At 40.7% G+C, this 20,875-nt stretch overlaps 1 protein-coding gene across 1 annotated transcript in view; it reads left to right on the top strand.

Annotated features, from left to right (window-relative positions):
• The first annotated feature begins 15,772 nt into the window (after positions 1-15,772).
• Positions 15,773-20,875, top strand: part of LOC148353516 (acetylcholine receptor subunit alpha-like) — a 37,950-nt gene continuing 32,847 nt past the window's right edge. Inside the window, exon 1 of the mRNA XM_088351132.1 lies at positions 15,773-15,889. Within this exon, the coding sequence (XP_088207258.1) occupies positions 15,835-15,889 (55 nt within the window). The 5' untranslated portion in view covers positions 15,773-15,834. The remainder of the gene's footprint in view (positions 15,890-20,875) is intronic.

Raw genomic sequence — 20,875 nt, 5'->3', positions numbered from 1 at the left:
GGGCTATACAAATAAACACGACTTGACTTGACCCGGCTTACATGTGATCTAAAACACTAGATAAAAAATCAAAATAAAATAAAAATGTGAACAACGCAGCTGCCTTGAAATGCTTCAGTCCATTTGATTCATAGCACCGCATTCTGTTCCTTTTCCGGAATAGAATGAATATTTTTCTAATAAGTTCCATGCTTCCTCTACTGTGTGCGTATGTGCGTGTTCTCGATTAGAAATAAATGAGTCACCAAAAAGTGTAATGTGATGTTTACAATCAGGAAGTGACACTTCTGCACAATCTTGAAGGATCCTAAATCACTTTAAAGGTGTAATATTTGACCACTAGATGACACTGTATTGTCAAACGCCAACAAAAACCAGTGTGAAATGAACACAGCGTAGCAGCTCGATGCCCTACAAACATGCTTGTGCCTACTAGGTATGCATTCTGCTATGTAAATTCTCTCATACTATGAATATTTATTAAAAAAAAAAAAAGTTCAGTATTTATGCCCGTTATTAAAATCACATTTTGTACCACTTGGAGGCACTAAATATTACACACTGTCCCTTTAAGAGAATTGAAAACTAAAATAGTTGTTCAGCTCTGAGCCTAAACTTGCTGAATCAAACCAACTTTTCCAATCTTGGTTCTTCAGGCAGTAGGTTTGGACTTCCCCTTCATCCAAAATTGCTATATCTAAACATTGAGAAAATCAACAGAATTTTGGCAGAGCTTAAAGATGATCTGGTCGTATAAACTACAATGTGATGGAAGGATGGGGGACCTTTTTATATATAATTATATATAAAGCAGCAGGACTTCTGTTGTTCTTTCACGATGCTGCATTGACATCTAGCGGCGGTAGTTAGAACATCAGTTGTCATATTTGGGGGAGTAAATCTTTACTGGAAAAAGACTAATACAATATTTATATTTAAATACTTATCGTGTCACTGGAGAAGAAAGAGAAAGAAAGAAATTAGGAGAATGGAGTCGAGTAAAAGGGGAGAGATAAAGAGAGACAGTGAGAGACTGAAAGATAAAAGGACAGATAATCAAAGGGAAAGAGAGAAAGAAAAGACAGTTGGCCCTCCATTGGACCTTTTTTAAAGGACTTTAACAGTATTTTATATTATAAACATGTTTATATGTTTTTTGAAGGTGTCTCGCCGAGTGCGTTTCCGACTCTTTATCGGCAATTAGAAAAGATCCGTGAGCCAAACAAACAAGGTTAAGCATACTTAACAAAGCAAAAAGTGAGTCTGCTGAAAAAATGACATGAGAGTGTCATGAGAGGAGAACCTGCTAATAAGGGCACAAGGTATGGTTTTTCATTTGTTTAATTAAAGATTAATTCGGTGGACGTTGTATTGTGTTTAAATTGTCACCAGCATGAGTGCTGTTAAGCACTAATTAAAGATTTTTTCCGTGTCAATCCAAAAGGGAACGATTAAAACGTTAATTTCTGTTAAATGTGTTCATAATGCACTCCATGAGAGGTATTTTTTCAGTTAGAATGCTCTTTTTATTTATGTTTGTGTATTTAAATACTTATCGTGTCACTGGGGAAGAAAGAGAAAGTGCTTTGGCCGCACTTGGGGGAAATGCCTTTTTCTCCACGATGGACCTGACGTCAGGCTACTACAATGTCCCCTTGCACCCTGATGACAAAAAGTACACGGCATTCTCATCACCCTTCGGGCTTCACGAGTACAACCGGCTTCCTCAGGGACTTTGCAACAGCCCAGCAACGTTTATGAGGATGATGATGTCGATAGTCGGTGATCAGAATTTCATGAGCCTATTATGTTACCTCGACGATCTGATGGTGTTTGCCCCCACAGAGGAAGTTGCACTCCAACGCCTGCAGATGGAGTTTACTCGCCTCAAGGAACACAACCTCAAACTTGCACCCAAAAAGTGTTTTGTGAAATTTCTTGGGCATGTCATCAGTGAGGATGGAATTCGGACTGACCCCGAGAAGGTGAGAGCGATAAATGACGTACAAGTCGCTGACCTAATGGAGTCTGACGGAAAGACACCGTGCCCTAGTAAAATAAGATCTTTTCTAGGCATGGTCGTGTATTACCAAAGCTTCATTGAAGCATGTTCTGCGAAGGCAAAACCTCTGTTCAGGCTCACATCTGAATCTGGTGCCCAGCATAAGTGCAAGAAAGGCCGCAAACTAGTGAGGAAAGGTCAAGTGAAGCTGACGCCTGCTGATTGGTCCGATGCATGCCAGAACGCATTTGAAACACTGAAGCACAACCTCGTGACAGGTGTCACTCTGGCCCACCCAGATTTTGATGCGCCATTTATTCTGGCTGTCGACGCATCCTTCGATGGGATTGGAGCAGTCCTGTCACAGCTGCCACCTGATGGAAAAGTAGCCAGACCAGTCGCCTTTGCAAGTAAAACGCTCTCTCGCTCCCAGCTCAACTATCCTGCACACCGGCTCGAATTTCTTGCCTTGAAATGGGCGGTATGTGATAAATTCAGCCATTGGTTGAAAGGAAGACACTTCACCACGTGGACCGACAATAATCCGTTAACATACATTTTGACCAAACCAAGACTTGATGCGTGTGAACAGCGGTGGGTAGAGAAGCTAGCTGCATACAATTTTGACCTGAAGCACATTCCTGGCCCAAAGAACATCGTAGCTGACGCTCTAAGCCGTGAGCCATTTGTACGGTCATGTGTGGGTCATCGCCTTGTTAACGAGCCCTATACCAAGCTCTTGGACCAAGTCAACGGGGTGAACAACAGTACTGTGCAAGAGGTGTTCAGAGTATCCAACAATTGTCACGCTGTTGTAGACGAGAGTGCTGGGACATCAGATGAGTCAGTAAAAAGGGCAAGTCCATCAGGCTCCAATGGTTCTGTGACATCAGAAGAAGTTGCTGCTGTCCTCAGTGCTCAGTCCACTGGTGGCGTGGGTCAAGTGATGGGAACGGATGCCAACTTCAATCTTCTGCAGATGGGAGATCAGTCAACGGCACTCCCACAGAGTCAGCTTGTTGGTTTACAAGAACAGGGCAACACAATAAGCAGAACCATGTACTATGTGCATAGACACAAGAGACCTACCAGGCGTGAGAGAGCTGTCGAGTCGCCTAGTGTGATGAAACTACTGAAGCATTGGAGCAAACTCACCATACAGAATGGCATGCTCTACAAAATAAGGAAAGATCCTCACATGGCCAAGAAAATCTTCCAGTTTGTGGTGCCTGATTCATTGAAACAGAAAGTCCTTCAAGGTTTACATGACTCAGCAGGTCACCAAGGCCAGAACCGTACTTTGTCTCTGGTGAGGCAACGATTCTTCTGGAATGGCATGGAACGTGATGTTGTGAATTATGTCAAATCCTGTCAGCGTTGTGTAGTAGGGAAAACACCAGAACCACACAACCGTGCACCACTCAAGAACATAGTCACCTCTGAGCCTATGGAGTTGGTCTGTATAGACTTTTGGACTGCTGAGCAAGAGAACAAGTCTGTAGATGTCCTGGTCGTAACTGATCATTTCTCCAAGATGGCGCACGCCTTCCCTTGCAGGAATCAAACCGCAAAACAAGTTGCTCGCCGTCTGTGGCAGGATTTCTTCCTTGTCTATGGTTTCCCTCGGCGTATCCACTCTGATCAGGGAGCCAATTTTGAGAGCAAACTGATCAAAGAGCTTCTAGAGATGGCAGGGGTGCAGAAATCCCATACAACTCCGTACCACCCCATGGGAAATGGTATCGCAGAACGATTTAACCGAACATTGGGTGATATGATCAGAACCCTTCCCCCTCAGCCCAAAGCAAAGTGGCCACAAATGCTGCAGCAGCTCACATTCTGCTATAACTGCACAGAGCATGAGACAACAGGGTTTGCACCGTTTTACCTAGTGTTTGGTAGGATCCCTCGTCTCCCTGTCGATGTCATGTTTCAACATGCTAATACCAATGATGCTGTTGTCAGCTACTCTGACTTTGTAAGCCATCTGAAGAAAGATCTACATGAAGCTGCTCAGATTGTACAGAGGAATACTCTCAGAGAACAGACTCGCCTTGCCAAGCTGTACAACCGACGGGCCAAAGGATCACCCCTCGTCGTGGGAGACCGGGTGTTGATCGCCAACAGAGGTGTCCCGGGGAAACGCAAAGTTGCAGATAAGTGGGAGTCGACCCCGTATGAAGTCATATCAGTCAAGCTTGATCTCAATGTCTATAGAGTCAAGGATTGCCTGACGGGCAAAGAGAAGGTAGTTCACAGGAATTTGCTGCTCTCTGTTAGCTTCTTGCCCTGTGCGGATGATCTGGCCAGCGAATCTGAACACTCAGGGTGTGACGCTGCTATGCATGGAAGTGATGTATGCCCTGATTTACCTGACGCGGTTGAAGACAGTGATGTCCGTACAGTAAACTGGGTGATACAGGCAGGTGAAGAGCAAGTTCATCCAGAGGTGGAGGATAACTCACTAGACAGCAGATCTGATGCCCAGTCTGACTCTCTCACAGTTGATACATCCAGTCGAGGAAGTCAGCACATCCCCGAACAAGATGTTGACCATACTTCAAGTGACAATACGGAAAGCCCATCACAGTGCTCTGAAAACATGATCCCTTTGGGTATGGGCCCACCACACACTGTCCCCCCAGACGAGACCCCATTGAACACTGACCATCCGGACACAGACTCCCCTGATACTGACTGTTTAGACTTGACTGTCCCAGACCCTCAAGCTCAGGTTATTTGTGCTCAACCTAACCGTTATGGTCTTAGGGTCCGCCAGTCCATCAGGCCTCCTAGTCGTCTTATTTGTCAGATGAATGACCAGTTGGTAGGTGACAATTCTCTGTCCGCAATATCTGCTAGTTCCTAGTGTAAGTTCATTAGAGTTGCACTTTCAGTTTGAGTAACAAAGCTTGAGTAAGAAACAAGAATTGTGCCTATGTGAGCACTTAAAACCAAAGGAACAATGTTTGATATTTCAGAGATGTAACAGGCATCTTTGAGTTTGATCGCCTCCTTTCTTTTCACACTCCTTTTTGGGAGAGTTTTAGAACTGACGTGTCCTCTTTTTCATCAGTATTTGCCTTTTTGGCATGTGATTTTTTTTTTCTGTTTAGTGTAGCACTCCCATATTTAGCAGAATTTCAGGGGGGTGTATGTAACGGGTGTAATAATAACTTTTGTTTTATTGAAATTCCTGCTGAAATATGTGTATAGTTTTTGGTAAATGTCCTGCAATGCTGAGTCCAACAGTGCCATCTGCTGGTATGGGGTGGGGATTGGTTTTGGCTTCTAACATGTGACCAGGAGGCGGGGTTTGTTGTTAGTCTTACCAGAGAGAACTACAAAGGTAAGACATATCTTTTGGTGCTCCACAAAAGAAGTTAATTTTAAACATTATAACCCCAGCTGACAAATCTCTCACCATGCATAGTAATGTGATTGATATTGTCAAGCTGTTTAGGTTTATTTTTGTTTTGTTTCTGTTTTACTAAATATTAATTCCCCTTGTAGAGATCAAACACAGCAGAAAAAGCTAATGTTGTGACTCATCCATTTGCAGGTAAATTGTACCCATTTTTATACTCATTATTGTTTTTATTCCTATTTTCTCATATACATTAAAAAAGGATGATGTTGGTTAAAATTCAGACTAAAGAAAAACATGTTGAATTCATAGTAAACGTTAAAAATCCAGTATACGATCTCTTGTTAAAAGTATCTTGTTAAAATGTAAAGATGTAAAAATGTATTGTGATATTCTAAAATGTATTTTCTGTAAAGTGAAAAGAAAGCTCTTTGATATGCTTTGTTGTTAGTCTTACCAGAGAGAACTACAAAGAGATCAAAGAGATCAGACACAGCAGAAAAAGCTAACGTTGTGACTCATCCATTTGCAGTAACTGTAATAAAAACCTCATCATCCAGTCCAGCGTGAATGTGGATCTTTGGTGGGACAAGTACACCGCGGTTACATTTGTTCGTGTCTGTAGTTGAAATATATTATTTCATTTCACAAAACTTAAGGATCACGAATGTATTTTCTTTTTTGCAGCTACTCTGTTGCTCCATAGTGATTGTGACGGAAATGGTTGTTTAAATGAAAGACTGTGAAGTGTGAGTCCAAAAGCTCGATCATATTCATCATAGGTCGGCAAAGGTGCTAAAAGTGTACCTGTCATTCACACAAGCAGCAATTCACGAAGAGACTGGCCGAGGGTGCTGGGTTTGAGGGAGGGCAGCGCTATTCGCATTAAGAAGCGGCACTTAGGGGAAATTGGTGGAGGGGAAAAGTATTTATTCTAGAACAACACTATCAACCTGATACAAGTATTTGCTTAGTATCGAAAATATCAATATTTGTATCGATCTGCCCTCCCCTATGTACATGCCAAAGACTCCTGTTGTTGACACAGTCAACTATCCTCCTGTCTGGCTTTTTTGCAATATACATACAGTAACTTTTTGGGGTGCCTTTTGGGATGAAATAAGCACACATAACAGTGTTGGGCATGTTACTGATAAACGATGATTAGTTATAGTTCCCGATTATCACATTTTTAAAAGCAATTCAGCTACCCCTAGATTACTGACACCAAAAAGTAGCTTGTTACTCCCAAAAGTAACCATCTAGTAAAAAATTATATTTTCATAAAAGCTGGCCCCCTAAAACTGCTTGAAAATTGCCACATAATGAAATGCAAGAAAATGTGTACACTAGGGATCTCCAATTTTTTTCCAAGCATAGAGCCATGTTTTTTTTACTAATAAGTGCAAAAGGCACAGTTTGATATGAATTTGTAAATCAGCAACTTAGCTAAATGGATTGCCAAAAAAAGTAGCTTGATAGTTTGCTAAAAAAGTAAACAGGTAAAAAACTTGGAAAGCTAGATAGCTAACTTAAATAGTAAAAAGGTAACTTAATGGACAAAGAAAAGGCTTCGAAAATATTAAATACAAATTAAAATAAAAAAGCTAGATAGATGGCTAGAAAGTGGGCCAAAGTTGAGTTTGGTTGATAACTGGCAAAAAAAGATAAAATGATGAATCAATGTCTGTCTATCTACCATAGTCATATCCTTCGAGAGGGGTGACCAACAGCAAGACAAACGCATACACAAATAGGGGGGGGGGGGGGGGGGGGGGGGTTTGGGGGGGAAACCCTCAAAAGATTTGACCATGGCCAACCCAAATGCCCAAACACACAAACCAAGTTAAACACCTCGGCACCCAGATTGGTCATGCTTTCGTCCCTCCAGATGAAATGGGACACACGAAAGCGGCACTGTCACTCTGGTCAGGGTGACACAACACACTCTTCTGTTCAACAGCAGGGCCCAGCAGCTTCACTGGTTTACCCGAGCCGCATCTTGCGGGTGCTCTGCCCATCCCTTAGAACGCGTCTAAACATCCCACTATCCTTTCACAACACCTCTCCACTCATTCCTATCACCAACAAGAACTCTTGCTTCCACTAGATTTAGGGCCAATCCCATTCCTCTCACTTGGCCCTGAGAACCCTCCAGTGAGGTCCCTCCATAGGTAAGCGCCCTCGGTGAGTGGAGTGCAAAGTGAAGATTGTCCCCTAAGAAATTGGACGAGACTTGCAAGGTTCCACCCTTGTCCAGGAGATGGCGGTAATGTTAATTGGCTGTAGACCTCAGTGACGTATAGGCCTACGTCACATGTAAACAACTCGAGTTGGAAAGTCCGTTCAACGTTAAAAATGCCAGCTACATCTGTGCCATTACCGCTCGCCTGGGCGCTTGTTATCCGTCTCTCCAAACAACGGAGGAGAAATGTGCTAAACCGAAGACGGCTTCGGCGCTGTGCAGCCCTGATGCTTTATTCAAGGTACGTCCACACATTAAAAAAGGATGTGTTTGGCAAAATACAGGAAGGGTTAACGTACAACCCACATTCACATACCCTATGATTGAGTAGAAATAAATGACATCCTACTCATTAGTATCTTATTACAATTTTATGAAATATAGTAGGGATGTTTAACAAGAGACATGATGAAAAGTAAACAAACGCAAAAACAGTACACATGACACTTATAAAGCTGACGTAATATCGTTAACAAATCTTCCCTGTAGCACCCACACATCTTTGTCCTTAAGTAATTTAATTAAAACGAGTTGTCATTAGACGTAAAATGGATCATTACTACCTTTTTTAATATGCATACAGTCACAGTAAATAGTGAAAAGCTGACATTTTCTTTTCCATGCCATGCGCTTATGGTTCAATGTGGAGTCTGAACTCATCCAAGACTTCAGGCTGAGCAGGAAGGCCATGCATGCCCTGCAGGAGTTGCTGAAGAGGGAACAGGACCACTGTTGGGGCCATGAGCTGGAGGTCCTGATCTACGTGTACAGGCTGGCCCACGGTCTGTCCTACCGTGTGGTGTCACGGGTCTTCAGTGTTCCCAGGTCCACCGTACACAGAATTGTCCATCGGGTTGCCAAGTTAATCTTGAAGAACTTGCCAAAAGCCATATGCTTTCCAAGCCCTGCAAATTTGGACACTGTTGGTCATGGGTTTGGACAACTATATGGTACACCCGCCCTCAACACAGCTGTAGGTGCAATTGATGGATGCCACATACGTATTAAGCCCCCAACACACCATAGATTGGACTACCTGAACTATAAAGGCTTCTATTCAATAAACATGCAGGCCATTTGTGACTCATCAGGGCGGTTCTTGGATATTTGGTGGGATATCCAGGGTCTGTCCATGACACACGGATTTTGAAGAGCAGCTCCTTTTATACTGATCAAAGGTATCCACCAAGCAGCTACTTCCTGTTTGGTGATGGAGGATACCCGTGTTTAGAGACACCGATCTGCCTCATCACACCTTACAGGGAATGACAGGATGCGACAAAGGTTCAATCACCACCATTCTAAGGGACGATCAGTCATAGAGAGAGCTTTTGGGATCATGAAAACACGGTGGAGGTCGACACTGTTCAAGGCTCTGGAAGTTGGACCCACATTTGAACCCCAAGTCATTGCATCCTGTGCATTTCTGCATAATGTGTGCATAGATAACGGACATCTTAGAACCAGATCAAGATATATCTGAGGACCAAATGGACCCGCAGCGGCCATAGACTGTGTTTGGTCCTGGATCGGAAGGTTGTAATGACGTGCCCGGTGGTGTTGATGGTGTGGTGGGTGCCAGCTCGGGGGGAAAAACAAGAATAATCAATTAATGGCAGTGTATTGTACATGGTCTGTTACATACTGTTGTGAATAAACAAAACGTTACTAGTGGGCTCCTCTCAACTTTCCGTTTGTGGTTCTTTGGTTTTACGTGTCATGTATGACATGACCATTGATGGTGGCTCAATAGATGGCCTCCCACCAAGAACGGCATGCATGGCCGCATAATAAGGCCAGTTTGATGCAGTTAGTTCCCCATTAGAGTTCCCTGATCCAGTTTTTGGCATGTTTAGGTTCTGAAATCACAACACACACAGTTACATGACACCGTAAAATATTGTGTATGTATTTGAAACAGGATCTACATAATGACAGCTAAGAGGTTAGGAAGGTATAGATACATTGATTATTGGATTACTCTGTATTTCATTTTTAGGTTTTCCCATTTTTTTGCTGCCTGTTGTCCTGTAATCTCCCCCTCCAGGCTGATCACTTTGACAGCTGTCCTATGAGATCAGAGTGGGTTTATGCATCATCACATGATTACAGAACTGCGGGTTAGGCTACTCACTCCCACAGTTGTTTTGTGGTGAACCTCTTTCTGGTAAACTTTTCTTCATTTTCAGTTCTGAATTGTATCAGGGCTTTGGTGTGCTCCACAGTCCCTGAAACATTAGCCCATACGAGCACATTAGACAATAGGCCAATTCAATTTGATGTGCGACAGGAAGGTTTGGAATGTGTTCTGAAAAAATATTAAATGGTGAATAGATACACAAACCAGACATGTTATTCTTATGGCTGTATGAGCCTTCTATTGACCAGCATCATATGTGCTTTAGAAGAGTCTCCACATTTGGACAACTTTTGGAGAAGGTAATTATTTTATTTAATATGTGTTGACAGAGAAGACAGTGGGCTATGTTATAGTTATTTGTTTCAACTGTATTTCCGCGCGAAATACGGAGACATTACTCATGATGCATGCTGAGAACTAATGTTTTTTAGCAATAATGTTTTAGGTCTCATGAAAATATCACATTGTAAATATAACAGGACACACGAAATTGTGTGCAGTAGAATACAGTGCGATTACAATTATGAATGACGTTATGGTGGCTATGCTGCTTTAGCGAGTGGCGTTTTGGCCATTGAGATTTAAAGGCAAGACTCATTTAAGATGAAAACAGGGAAAACAGTGATTTCCTGCACAATAATCCCACTCTAAGGTCAGGAGTATGAAAAGATATCCGAGGCTCTCTCGGTAGATTTGTGCACTAAGTTAAGTAGTGATTTAGCGATGTTCATGTTTTAACGCGAAGAAAATGGTTTTCTATTGCATTTAAGTCTGGCTAGGATACTTCAATATATTTCGCTGCAAACACGTGCTTAATTGTAGAAAACTTCTTACATTTGTGCGTTCGCTTTCCAGCCATGTGGGTTTGTTTTCTAAATTCGCAAAGCCTTCTGAGTAGTCACTTCGCTCCAAGTGAGGTACCGACCTCCCTCGATCTGAAGTGGTTATGTCATGGTTTGAGGGCACTTCTCCCTCGCTCTTGAGAGTATCGGGACACATCCCATTTTCACGTGAACGCGCAAAACCGAGTGACTAGGGCAGATAGCGAGTGGAAGTGAGAAGAATGGGACGCAGCCTTAGACTTCTTTCCTGCAGTGCACTTATAACACCATCCATCCATGTCAATCGCGGCTTTCCTCTTGGTCTCCTTCCATTTACTTCTGCTCTGTAGATCTTCTTCAACATTCGCTCCTCATCCATGCTCTCCATGTGTCCAAACCAATCAAGTACTCTCTCATCCTCACGCTTGCTCAGTTCCGCTACTACTCTAGTTCTGTCTCTTACAATTTCATTCCTGAATATATCCAATCTTGTCACTCTTAACATACTCCTCAAACACTTCATCTCAGAATCATTTGATTTCTTTCTCAATGTAATTCTCCAAAATACCCAAAAGGTAGCAGCAACTTCCCACAACGGTATTTCACAGGCCTTCCTGTGTTGCACCAGACTAACCACTGGCAAGAAAGGACACATATGGATCATAATAAGTACTGTAATTTGTAAATAACTTTTTGTGTCCTATAATCAATAATAAAAAAAAAACATTTGAACCCTATGAACATTACTTTATTAGTTTTGATTGTATAAGGGGCAATGAATTGGGGGTACTGATTGGTCATGCTTGATTATTGTCTGCAAGTATTGCTTAACTATCTAGCTCACAGTCCCATAAAACAGTCATTGTTAAAAATAGTTGCCAATATATAACGTTATTTGTATATAATTAAAACAGTTCATGTTTTCAGTTTGTTGTTTTACAATGTGTTTTACAATGTGTTCAGTTCCAGTTCTCTACTTTATTATAACATTGAAAAATCCAAGTCTGTTTTTTGTTTTATCTTTCATTTTAAATTGTTATTACATTATCTCAACCAGTGTTTGGCATGGCAAGTAATTTAGTTACATCTACTTAATACTTCTTCCAATAAGCAACTGAGTTACTCTACAGTCAAAACTGTTTATTAGGGAAAATAACTATTTCCATTTCTTTGGAAATAAGTTGCTGTATGTCAAAAAATTTAAACATTTCCTGAGCATTATTCATGTCAGTTGAATAGAGAAGAACAGACATGCAGTTGTGTTCTAGAACCTTATAATATAATATACATTGCACCTCACCAGCAACAGGTTTATCCTACACTTGAAGTCCAACAAAAAGAAACAAACAACATAATAATATAGCAATTGGCAGTAAGCAATATAAAGTGAGTTTATAAATAAATCTAACTCGAATTGTCCGTTGTAGAGATGGGAATTCCAATCTTTTTAGATAACCGCCTTTCAAGGGTTGCCTTACTGAGAGCTCTTTCCGCTCCCAAATGGCTCTTCAGTTTGTTTTTGTTGTTAATCCATATATTACCAAGTACTATGTATTATTATGAATGACTTAAAAAGGGAAAAAGTAAAGCAAATTTAATACTTAAATGTTTACACTGAAAAACACAGGAAACGTCAATTTGAATATTTATAAATCTACAAAGAAACAGATCCAATAATTACATTTTCAACCTTTTCTATACTCAACAAATTCAAAGTAAACAGCACAGAATCCCTGAAATGATGCATTTTGACCAATCACAAGAGAAAAATATAGTCTCAAAGAGAACCACCTCTCTATTGGTGGCTTATAGAGCTGTTTGGTTCGCCAACACCACGAGTCTGTTGCGACTCAGGCCTCATTCGCCTTTTCTTACGGTGAATTAGTAAATGCTATAATGGTAATTGCTATCTAACTTTATGGTAGTGGCTATTTTGAATGGGGATCCGAAAAGATAATTCAGAGACCAGGAAACCGAGCTACTAAACTAGCGTCAGGTGTGCGGGGACATCCCATCGTTAGAATAACGACGGTGTAGGGGGGGACTTAATAATTAGTTAGATTACCCTCTTACTGAAACAATAATGCTGTTAGGTAACGGCGTTATTTATAACAGCATTATTCCTAACACTGGTCTAAAAACATACTTATGGAAGATGTTGCCAGATATTGACAGTGTGGGTTGTTCTGGGGAAAGAAAGGCCAAAAGTTATCATTCATAACATAATTTTTGATTATTTCATGGCCAAAATTTAAAAAAATCCAATAGGAACTGTAACTATTAGCTGTCAAGTCAAGTCATGTTTTTGTATCGTCCTAAATCACAAGTAGTCTCAAAGGGCTGCACAGACAGACCAAAGACTATTGCAAACGACTATTATTACACCATCCTCTGATCTAAAACCTACACGAGGGCAAGGAAAAACTCAAAAACCTCAGCATGAGGAAAATTAAGAAACCTTGAGAAGGGACAGCACATGATTTATTCCCCCTTCCAGGCTGCAATAGATGTTGCATTGTCAAACAATAAAATATAAAATAATAAAAGTGTCATGTAAAATAAAAAGGTTGACCAGGTTGCAATGGAAGTAGCATTAACAGACAATACACAGATATTGTCAACATGAAGCGATAGAAGTGTGTTTTAAGCATAGATATTAACAGTTCAACTGAGATTGCAGATCGAATCTCAGAGGACCAGGGCCCGAAAGGAGAATACTCTCGAACCTGCGGATCTCTTCTTGGCTGTTGGGATCACTAATTGACCAGCATTTTCAGAGCCAAAGCTCGCTGCATCATTTTGTACCAGCTGCAGGCTCTTAAATTTGGACTGCGGGAGACCGGAAAATAGTACATTTCAATAATCGAGACGGGAGGTAACAAATGCGCGAATTATAATCCCCGCATCAGACGGGGACAGCATAGGGTGTATTGTTGCAATGCTGGAAGATGGGGAAAAAGCTGTTCTAGTTATATTCTGAACTTGTGTTTGGAAGGACAGATTGGGGGACCTACATTTTTGACTGAGTCACTCAGGGTGATATTACATTTGTCAATATTCAGAGCAGTTTTTGAGAACAAGTCACGGCATCTAGGTTGACCAATAATGACGATTTCGGTCTTTTCAGGGTTAAGGCGCAAGAATTTAAGTGACATCCGTCTTTTTATCTCCGGAGGTAATGGCCTCCAAATGGCCACAGTTTAGTGGGGGAGATTCCTCCATCGAAAGATATAGTTGAGTGTCATCTGCATAGCAATGGAAACTGATATTATATTTGCGAATGATATCACCTAATGGAAGCATGTAAACGCTGAAAAGAAGGGGCCCAAGTACAGAACCATGTGGAACGCCACAGGTAACACTAAAGGTCTTAGATGTCATTTCACCATATTGAACACAATGCACCTTATCTGAGAGGTAGGACATGAACCATGAGAGGAAAGTCCCTGAGAGACCGATTAATTTTTCCTGCCCATCTAGAAAGATATTATGGTCCACAGTGTCAAACGCAGCACTTAAGGTCGAGCATTAGCAACAAGAGGGAGGAAGGGTCCATTGCCAGTAGAAGATCATTGGTTAACTTAACCAGGGCTGTCTCAGTAGAGTGATTAGCCCTGAATCCTGATTGGATAGATTCAAAAAGATGATTCTCGGGTATAAAATCATTTAGCTGCTGTGCCACAATTTTTTCAATTACTTTAGAAAGAAACTAAGTTTGACACAGGTCTGTTATTACATATGCTTTCTGGGTCAAGGTTTGGTCGTTTGAATGAAGGTTTAATGACAGCGGACTTAAAAGCCGCTGGAACAACACCTCAAGAGAGTGATATGTTGATAATATTTAGAAATGAAAGTCCAATGACCCCGTAATTACCTTTTAAATCAGCAAACCCGGAAGTGGGTCAAACAGACAAGTAGTCAGTTAGGCCATACTTGCCACCTGTGTAAGATTATCAAGTGACAGATGACTAAATAGGGAAAACAATCAACAGACAGCCACCGTGTCGGGCATCTATAATTTTCAGACCTTTAACACATCGCGTATTTACACGGTCTTTAGAAATCACTTCCCGTTGAATCAGAAACATTTTCAGCTGCCCTTCAGTAACACACCCAGCACTGCTTGTCTCCCACCAGTAGAGAAAAACTGATTCAGATAACTATAAACTCTTAATCATGGTTTGAAACCAGGGACATTTTTGGTTCAGAGCTTCGGGGGTACTTAGCACTCAGAATGTCTGGCTGGTAAAAAAAATAATAATTCATTCCACTTTGTGATATCCATCCATCCATCTATTATCTGCACCGCTTATCCTCAGTAGGGTCGCGGGGGTGCTGGAGCCTATCCCAGCTATCTTCAGGCAGTGGGCAGGGGACACCCTGAACTGGTTGCCAGCCAGTCGCAGGGCACGCAGGGACATACAATTCGCGCGCTCATTCACATCTAGGGACAATTTGGACTGGCCAATTAACCTGACATGCCTGTTTTTGGAATGTGGGAGGAAACCGGAGTGCCCAGAAGAAACCCACGCAAGCACGGGTAAGGCATGCAAACTCCACACAGGAGGTTCGATCTCATGACCTCAGAACTGTGCCGCACATGCGCTAACCACTGCGCCGCCGTGCTGGGCTCACTTTGTGATATATAATGTAAAAATTTGTTTTGTTTTTTTAAAATAAATTATGGCATTCTTGTGCTTCCACAATCATATACTCACCTTAATATACCAAAACCTCCTGAGACTTTGCCCCTATAGTGCAAGTGACACTTGGGGAACAGGGAGGGAGGCGAGAGCAGTGCTAGGAATCAAATGGACTGAACCATTTCAAGTCTGCGTTGTTCACTTATTTTTTTGTTTTACTTTTTTTTTTACCCAGCGTTTCTCATTATATTTAAGCCTATCCTGTCCTTTATTAAGGGATAACGAATTTTTAAAATGCCATAATTTTGGAGGGAGCATTAATCAAATTGGAAAGTGTTTAACACCCCCAAAAACGAGCTGGTTACGCTCATGTTTGAAACCCTAATTTGAAACTGAAAATATACACACACACACACACTCACAGCTGTCCCTAAGAATGCCAAGAGGTGCAAATGCTGTCCCGGTGGGTTGGGGTTAGAAACCAGAGCTGTCTTCATGACTCGCCCACTCGAGAGTGGTCCCACTGCTGCTCCACTAGAATCTAGCGAATTTTCAAACTTTTGCCTAGTCTCATCTTATCCTTCCTTCCTTTTATGACAAAGGAGTGAGAGGAGATATGAAGCTGTCAAATTTGGACGTGTTGCAGTTTTGGATCCTTTGCATGCTGTTTGGTAAGTCTGCAAGAGAGAATGTCTAACAGGAGTGTCCAACCTTTCTCAAGTGTCAAGCTACTTTTTGTTACTAATTAGCGCAAAGAGCACCCAGTTTGATATGAATTTCCAAATAGCAACTTAGCTAGATGTCTTGCTAAATTGCTAAAAAGGTAGCTTGATAGTTAGCTAGAAAAATGAACGGGTAAAAAAGAAAAAGGGAGCTAGATGGCTAGCTAGAAAGGAGGCCATCATTTAGCTTGATAACTAGCAGAAAATGTTAAAATGTTAGCTAAATAGCATGCAAAAAATGTTTTTAAAACGCTACCTAGAGAGCGTATGATGTAGCAAAAAATGTAGAAATATAGTTGGCTAGAAAAGTAAAAAGGTAAAAAACTAAAATGGGGCTAGATAGGAGTTAAAAGAGAAAAAGGTCAACTATCGCTGGTTCGTGCCTCGGCCGAGTCATACCTAAGACTTATAACATTGGTAAAAATGGCGGCGCCCTCTGTTGGCTGCGGCTGCATCGGCTCGCTACAACGGGTCAGGTGTATCGACATTTCGTTCTGTGTACATTGTTACAAAGAATGACAATACAAAGGAAATTATTATTATTATTATATAGCCAGGTAGAACGGTAAAAAAATGCTAGCTAGCCAGCCAGAAAGGAGGCCAACATTTAGCTTGATAACTAGCAAAATCAGATCAAATGTTAACTAGATGGAATGCAAAATAAGTTTAAAAGATGGCTAAATTGCTCTGTAAAAGGCTAAAAATGTGGAAAGATGTAAAGCTACAAAGCTCAAAAGGTAACCAGATAGCTAGCAAAAAAAAAATGCAAAAGTTTTACTCAATCGCTTTATAAAAGCCATAAACTGTTTTTTAATTGAATTTTTAAAATAACAATTTATCACGATTTTACTGTTTTTACAAGGTTAATTATTGAAAAATATGGTTAAATAGACTCTGTCAACTTTTAAAAAATTAATTTGACTAGAAAATCCCAATGACCCAGCACTGGTGAGTTATTTTCAGAACAGATCCGCGGGCACCTCAACTGTCCTTAGGGGGCACCCTGGTGCCCGCAGGCAGATCCCTGATGACAGACTACAAGGATGGGTAATAGTTTGGAGTCAGGGGCCACATTGGCTTCAAATATTTGGCCAGGGGGTCCATCCTGGAGACGTATTCATTTCTGTTTTTTTAGGAATTAACGTATATGCACCCATCTGCATTGCAAACGGTTTAGCTGTTTTATTTACGTAATGTCTGGATGATGTGCTTGTGCAATAATTTGCTATTTTTTGTCCTTTGTAAAGATGATGGAACCCCTTTTAAAACTCATTTGAGTTGGGGGCCTTACGCTAGAAAAAACATCTCACTGCAGCGAAAGAGAGGGAGAGGGAGATAGAGAGAGAGGATAGAAATGAGAAAATTAAAACCTGAGGCAGTAGAAAATCATTAGTGAATTACAAGTGCTCACTGCCCACTGAGTCATAAAATAATGATTGAAGTATTGAGCCTATAATGCGGGGTGTCCAACTCATCCTAGCTAGGGGCCACATGCTATAAAAGAAATTCAGTTGCCGGACTAATATATTAAAGAGGAAGAGAGAAACAAAGAAAGAAAGCAAGGGGGGTAGAAAAAAAATAAGAGCGAAAAAGACAGAAATCAATAGAGAGAAACAAAGGGAGGACGAAAGAAGAGCAAGAGAGAGCAATACTACTACAGTTGCTTTGCGACTGGTGCCTCGCATGTGTGATATGAACCAGACATATTTAAATTTGTAGCGTATTTTGCTCTTGTGCTTCTCTTTGTTGTCTCACGGACCAGAAAAAAACCTTAGCGGGCCTGATACTGCCTGCGGCCCGCCTGTTTGACACATGTGCTATAATGCATACCTGTCAACCTCCATGGCTCCATGCTCTTACAAACTGTTTTATTTTCCCTTACAAAATAATCTTACACCATATATTCTTTTCAAACGTGTTTATTTATGTAGTTTAACATGTTATATTGTACATGTGTTTTGTTATATCATATATATTGTTAATTAACATTTTGTTGTGAGATACTGAGTTGCTCGACACGAATGAATGAATATTGTAAAAAAAGTTCAAAAGTTAAGTCCCTTGAACGTTTACTGTAGAAGGAAAAAATACATGCAAATATAATCAAGTAGAATAATATATTTTCTTATTCAAATCATTAATTTATTTTCTGCATAATGTTAAATTATTGTCGGTAATATACTGATTAAAGGGATACCCACAAACCTGTCTTTTTTTCATTTTCTGCTTTTATACTTCCTTTTTTCCTTCTTTATACGACATAATATTTTGTAATATAATGCATCAAAGCAAGTGAGCCTTTTGAGAGCCGGCTCTCTTTAACGAACTGAGCCGAAAAAGCCGGTTCTCTAAAAAGAGACGGACTTCCTTTCACTACACAACTACCACATGAAATCCGATGTTTTTTAAGACCACGCTCGCTTCGTTTGCAACGAAACTCGTTTGACTTGATTGATTTGCCAATTTGTGATAGTCTGTGTATACTCGATGGTACCCATAATTGACAAATTTGCGTTTTTCCATACAGATTTTCTTGTACGTCATACACGTCTTAAAATGCATAATAAACGTACATTGTACGGCAAAAACGTACAGTTTGACAGGTATATATTTCGTTTTATTGGAGTGTGTACAAGTGGCCGTCCGTGAATTTCACACTTAGGCCTTCAGTTAATTAGAAGCATTTACTTTCATTGTCATTCTTTGTAACCATGCACACAGAACGAAATGTCGATACACCTGACCCGTACAGTTAAACTGTAGCGAGCCGATGCAGCCGCAGCCAAACAGGGCGCCGCCATTTTAGATCCAACTGCTGTGTTGGGAGTCATTAGGTGACCAAATCCCCCCTTAATGTCGAGCGCCAAGCAGGGAGGCAATGAGTACCAATGTTGTAAGTCTTAGGTATGGTCTTTAGTTATGTGTAACTCGCGAACAAACCAGCTCTAAGAGCTGGCTGTTGGAAATGAACGATGGAAGGTGGCTCCCCACCAGTCAAAACGTTTCTGTCTTGATTGTTCAATAGTTAGTTATTCAAATGCTACAATTAGTACCTTTTTATTTCTAAAGTACCACTAAAATGTAGAACCTTCTATTTGAGGTTAAATGTTTTTATTTTTTGAGGAATTGTTGTGAACATTCACTTTGTAACACGGTTCGATATGGGTGTTTGAAAACCTTGAAATTGCCTAAATTTCAATGTTGTGTTTTCAAGGTCAGGAAACTGCTTGAATTTTGTGTACAATGCTTGAAAATGCTTAGGATTATTTCCATTTCGGTTCACGGTTTTTTTATATTCCCAAACTTGAAATCTCTCAGCCTGATGGAGATTGTTTTTACAGTTCACAAAACTCTTAATTGCCTGGGTCGTCAGAGCACCACTGAGGAAACAACTCTGGGCAGTTTACTCCACTGCTGACAGTTTAAGGCCTTTTTGAAATCCACAAAGATGCTATAGAGGTTTCACATAGGATGCGCGGATTAAAAATCTGTTTCTCTGGTGCTCTTCCCTCCCTAAAACCTGACTGTTCTTCACCTAGGATGTTTTCAGGCTGTGGTTTTTGACTGTTCAGTAGGACTTTTAGGATAACTTGCATTCGCGGATGAGGCTAATTATTTTGTAGTGGGAGGATAGTTAGAGGTTTGCTTTGGTAGCATAATTACAAGCGATTTTGTCCATGCACAAGTAGGTTTTGTACTGGACGTAATATGGTGTTGCAGATGACATCTACAATGAGGTTACTTTATGTCAATACTGTAGTACAGAGATTTGGCGCAAGTTTTGTAGGCCTTAAAGAAGTTACCTGTCATCTGTATACAGACACATTCTCCTAGCCCAGGGGTCGGGAACCTTTTTGACTCAAAGAGCCGTAAAAGCAAAAAATATTAATTTTATTTTGGGAAAGAGCCACACCATATATTATGAGACAAATTTACTAAATTGCTAAACCCGCGCCCCAGACAAAATCTTAGTCTTCAGCACTTTTTATTTTTGATGATTTGATAAAAATTATGAAAAGAGAATAATGCCAGAGCCCCTGTCCCAAAATCAACAAACATACCACTTTAAACTTGTCTCTTTCTTGCAATTACTCAAGATCGGTTAAACTCCTTTTGACCCTTTTTTATCATACATGTTGGTTTCAAAACCAGATGCAAGCATTTATTTTGTAAAAACGTCACAACATTCTGAGAATAGGGAGCCTTATGTGCTTACCTTTGGCGAGAGATGGGAGGGAGTGCTTGCACTTTTTGCATAGCTCCACCCATCCCTCCCACTCACCCAATCAAATGACTAAGTTCTCTTCCGGTGTTTTGGCGTATTTACAGTTCTGTGGATTCATCATAAGGTATCTGAACACTGAACACAGATTACATAGTGAACTTTTATATAAAGGATTCTTTAGCGTTGTACAGCTAAAACAAGGTTTTTTTTCCCCATTTTTTTTGTGTGACACCTTGACTGTAAATTGTAGTAAAAAACGAGCCATATATATACTGCGAAGTAATCATTGGTCAATAAGTTTCAGTTAGGCTTTGCGTGTAATTTAATGGGATAGAGTCTATTCGATAGACGATCTAAGTTCTGGACAAGATGGAGAAATTTTGCATGCAATCAAATTTGTCTCTGAGCCACAGGTACTCATAGAAAGAGCCATATATGGCTCGCGAGCCATAGGTTCCCGACCCCTGTCCTAGCCTTTAGCATGTTTCGAATTGCAGACATTGGTGAACAAAATTCAAGCACAGACATCTCCTTTTCTAAGACACTATGGGTGTTGTATAATGCCTACACTACACTTATACTTACATTGAAAACATTTCAAGCGATATTGAGTGTCGTTACATGTACAAATCTGTCCAAAAACATTTCCTCACCTGTCTTGTATACATACTACTAGTGTGTTTCACCACAACCTTATCTTCCTTTGTTCC

The sequence above is a fragment of the Urocampus carinirostris genome, chromosome 13 (assembly GCF_059441175.1).
Source record: "Urocampus carinirostris isolate Australia breed hairy pipefish chromosome 13, RoL_Ucar_1.0, whole genome shotgun sequence".
Taxonomy (NCBI): Eukaryota; Metazoa; Chordata; class Actinopteri; order Syngnathiformes; family Syngnathidae; genus Urocampus; species Urocampus carinirostris.
This window is presented reverse-complemented; position numbering and strand designations above follow the sequence as displayed.